At 39.1% G+C, this 4,629-nt stretch overlaps 1 protein-coding gene across 1 annotated transcript; it reads right to left on the reverse strand.

Moving 5' to 3' along the window:
• Positions 1-1,699: 1,699 nt before the first annotated feature.
• Positions 1,700-2,632, reverse strand: LOC113291267. The gene is made up of 2 exons (XM_026540819.1): positions 2,437-2,632; positions 1,700-2,202 (listed from the first exon to the last, which is right to left on the reverse strand). Exons 1-2 carry the CDS (start codon positions 2,630-2,632, stop codon positions 1,700-1,702), a joined length of 699 nt encoding a protein of 232 aa, XP_026396604.1.
• Positions 2,633-4,629: the final 1,997 nt, after the last annotated feature.

A 4,629-nucleotide genomic window follows, 5' to 3' on the forward strand; every position in this document is an offset into this window, starting at 1 on the left:
TCAACACCAACCACTTTTCTGCAACCATTTTTCCACCCATGAATTGGAGCATGAAATGCAATCATCATTGACTCAAAGCAATTATTCGTCCTGAAACATTACATGTACATTATACAAACATTACATAATAACCATTATACAAACATTACATAAAAAACAACAAAGATTATAATTAACAATTTACCTTCCAACACTGTAATTTGATGCATAACCAGGATTAGTACTTGCTACCATGTTTACAAAGGATGGAACCATTTTATAAGAGTCTTCATAGCTACCATGCATTTTTTCCAAGGACATAGTCCTAGCTTTCCAAGCAGCATGGTATGGCAGAGAAGTGTTTTTTAGAAGTGTAGAATTCATCTGCAATGGGCTACGCCCCGTCTCATGACGATGTATTTTTGATTTGGTGTGGCGGGAAAAAATACATTAAATAAGTGGAAAATATGTGTAGATTTTATTTATTATGTTCTTTAATTTTACAGAAAATATGTGTGAAATACGTGGATTATTTTCCCCTTTCTATATTAATTTGGAAAGGAGAGTCCTAATTAATATACCGCAATTTCTAAATTGAATTTGGACTTCATAAAGCTCAAAACACAGTAAATTAGATTTTTCTTTTAAGTTTCTAATTTTTAAACCAATCAAAAATAGTACAAAATACTACAAAATATTAAAGCAACGTCTCTTCGATGCTTTGCGGGAAACTGTTATCTCCTTTTTTTTTTCCCTTCATATCTATGGCTTCTTAATAAATAGTTATGTGTATGATGAAAATTGATAATTTTTCCTATTTTTTCATAATAAAATGATAATGAAAATTGAGAGCTGCCTGTATCCTTTGTTATACCATCCAACCAAATTATATATTTCTTCTTAAGAAAGTCATGATAAAAATTGATAGTTGTCCATATATGCATTTTTGTTATAATATCAGATCAAGCCCATATCCTCTTCCTAACATAATGATGATGAAAATTGATAGTTGCGTATCTTTGTCTTTTCTTCCATCAAGCTCTCTCTTTTTCCTAACAAAAATTAGTAATCGCACGTACTTTTTTATTATGCTCGCTGACCAAATTCTTTTTCTTCCTAATAAAATGATCACTACAATAGATAGTTGCCCCCTTGATTATTCCTCCAACCGAGCTCTTCTAATTTCATTAAGAGAAATTTCATCATTTTTCCAAACTTTGTTTGTTCGTCTTTCAATATCCCACAGTATAAAATTATTCGTCTATGAATAATACGATGCTATGCCCGTTTGAATGGGTCAGTTGAATTTACGAAAAATGGAAAATGAGCACAGTAAAAAGTTGTATGCACACAAAGAAAAAAAGAAGAAGAAGTTAAGCATACAATTACAAACACGAATGATGCTCTATACTTGCTTTCACATCCGCCCCTTCCAAGACATGTGGCATGTACATAAACATTTCCATGTACAATATAAATGTTAGTTTTGTTTTCATATATACCCCATAGTTCCATAAACGTGCTTAACTTGTTCTTGTTTACCTCCAACCGTGAAATTCCATACTAATGGTAAGACTAAGAGAAACGTGGATTTATTTTTGGAAAGGAGACCACAACCTACAAACGAAAACAGAAAAGGAACAGAAAATAAAAGAAAATAAAAATTACAGAGCAACAAACTCACTACTTCCTCAAGGGGGAAAACTCTTACAAGCTACACCTATCTGTAGTACGTTTTTCCCATGGCATCCTCCCTAATGATTTTCTTCAACTCTTCAGAAAACGAGTTTGGATGAACCACAACAAAATTCCATGCAGGTCTAGAACTAGCAAGCAAATCAGCCGCACCATTAACTTCTCTATAGTTATGAGAGTGGGAACATTTTTCAAACTGCATTCGGAGTCTTTTAATAGACTCCCACACATGGTGACAAGTCCAGGGAGGTTTGCTGCCGTCTTCTTTAAGGTAACTTAGGGATGTCTTGGAATCAGACTTAAGAGAGATTCTGGAATGGCCATTGAGAATAGCAAGTTTAAGACCCGCTTCAATGCCTTGAAGCTCATGCAAAGTAATGGAGGAGGGACCTGAACTACCTTCCACTGCAGAGAGAGCAGTTCCATGCTCATCTCGAATTATTGCCCCAAAACCAGCACCATCATCACTTAAGGATCCATCGGTATTGACTGCCACATCCCCTACCTCTGGTTTTTGCCAGCTTATAGCTTTTTGGACAGGTAAAAAGAACTCAGTGTGACACCTTATTTTAGCTGTCAAGCTACGGGACTAATTGTTGTCAGGCACATAGACTTTGCACGTGGCCAAACGGAGCCTGACATCTTCGATCATCTTTAAAAATAAGAGGCCAGCAGGCATGCTCTTTTGAGAAAAGGTCCTCCTATTTCTTTCACACCAAACATGATATATGAAAGCATTAAACATGAGCCTCTTGATTGTACCTATAGAGTTTCCACCCTTTATGTGATCCACACACCAGTCAATCTGCTTGTCCCAGTCTTGAGCAATAACGTCTCTAAGTCCCAAAAGTCTTAGAATGTGCCTCCGAATGAAAACGGGGTAGCTGCAGCTAAAAAACAGATGGTAGTCATCCTCAAGCATGATATTACAAAGGATGCACACAGGATCGACCTCCATTCCCCACGAGAGAAGCTTGAATTTGGTCTTCAAGCCACGTTGAAGACTGACCCAAACAATAAAACAGTGCCTTGGGATGCAATGTGGAAACCAAATCAATTTGTGCCACTTCTTTTTAACTTCTTTATGCCTCAAAGCATTGTAAGTATCCTTGAGGAAAAATTCCCCCGTGTTGCCAGCCTCCACACAACCATGTCACAAATTAAGTGATCTGTTTGAATACTCTCTACCTCCGTCACAAAATTCCCCAGCGCATTTTTCAGATTTGGAGATAAGTTCCAGGTCCCCTCAACCAGACAACTGCTGACCCTAGCGTCAAGATGATGGTCCGAGTCAAACTGCATTTGTGGAGGAAACATGCCCATAAGGCTACCATGGCCCAACCAATTATCTTTCCACAGTTTTGTGTTGTCCCCATTGCCTATAAGGTGGAGTACAAACTTTGTAGCTATAGGTCTGTGATCCAGGATACGTCTCCAACACCAAGAAGAATCCGTAGGGGCTTTCAAATACCAGAAATCTTGAGCCTTGATTAAATTATCTTGTACCCATCTCACCCATATGGTGTTCTTGCTGCTCATTATGTCCCATATATGCCTTAGGTTTGCCGCAATATTGGTGGTGGAAATACACTTAATGCCCAAGCCTCCTTCCGACATAGGATGGAAAAAATTTGTCCACTTGACAGAGGGTTGTTTGTAGATCAGCTCTATGCCTGCCCATAGGAATTTTCTGAAGATGTTATTAAGTTCATTAATGGTTCTCCTAGGGAGGACAAAACACGAGGTCCAGAAGATAAGCATGCTACTGAGAACTGCTTGAATCAGAAGGACCATACCAGCATACGCAAGATCCCTTGCCTTCCAAGATTGAATCCTGGACTTTACTTTATCAACTAAGGGAATGCAATCTTGATGAGAAAGTCTGGTGGAGAGGAGAGGAAGGCCCAGATACCTCATTGGGAGAGTGCCGACTTCAAACCCCGGGACATATTTGATGCTATAAGAGGTAATATCATCGACCGAGGAGAGGAAGATGTTGCTCTTTCTATGGTTCACCACAAGTCCTGTTCTATTGGAGAAGGAAGTGAGAGCAGTTGCTAAAGAATTTGCAGACCTGGCATCGCCCTTCATGAAAACAAGAAGGTCATCTGCAAAACAAAGGTGAGTAATGACATGGATTTTACATTTTGGGTGCAGAGAGAACTGCCTGGAGGCCACTTGTTTAAGCATGATCGAGTTAAAAACCTCCATGAGGAGTACAAAAAGGTAAGGGGATAGCGGGCACCCCTGCCTTATGCCTCTTCTGCCATGAATATAACCATATGCACTACCATTGACCATGATGGAGAATTTTTGGGTAGTAATACACATTTTAATCCACCAGATGAACTTTTCAGGGAAATTGAATTTAGTGAGCATAGTAAGGATAACATCTCATCTGATGCAGTCATAGGCCTTTCTGAGGTCAATTTTAATCGCACATATGGTAGCTCCGTTATTTCTGTGGTAATTCCTGAGCAGCTCATGCGCAAGCATGATGTTATCCTGAATGCTTCTGCCTGATATAAAAGATGATTGGCACGGACTGACCAGCTTCCTCGCCACATTTTTAAGCCTAACGGTAAGGATCTTGGCAATGCACTTGTACATAACGTTGCAACACGCTATGGGTCTGAAATCATTCAAGGTAGTCGCATTAGTAACCTTAGGAGCTAGGGAAATAAGAGTAGCATTTACCTCTCCCAGAAGTTTTGCACTCGAAAAACAACTCTTAATAGCCTTGATGAAGTCTCCACCAATGATCCTCCAGCAGCTTTTGAAGAAATGAGCAGAGAACCCGTCCGGGCCTGGGGCTTTGTCAGAGTCGATAGTGGAAAGAGCATGAATGATTTCATTATCGGTGACTGAATCAACCATTTTTCTGCCCTCTTCCTCAGTGACGATATTAACTAATTACATTTGGTCCCAAGCATTCTCATCATAAAGAGTATCATT

This window comes from Papaver somniferum, chromosome 6 (assembly GCF_003573695.1).
Source record: "Papaver somniferum cultivar HN1 chromosome 6, ASM357369v1, whole genome shotgun sequence".
NCBI classification, from domain to species: Eukaryota; Viridiplantae; Streptophyta; class Magnoliopsida; order Ranunculales; family Papaveraceae; genus Papaver; species Papaver somniferum.

Bases quoted from the DNA above. Each gene is read 5' to 3' on its own strand.
- LOC113291267 (XM_026540819.1), bottom strand. From the start codon at position 2,632: ATGGAGGTCGATCCTGTGTGCATCCTTTGTAATATCATGCTTGAGGAT. The intron at 2,203-2,436 runs GTACAATCAAGA...CTGTCCAAAAAG, and splicing joins AAAGGGTGGAAACTCTATAG to CTATAAGCTGGCAAAAACCA.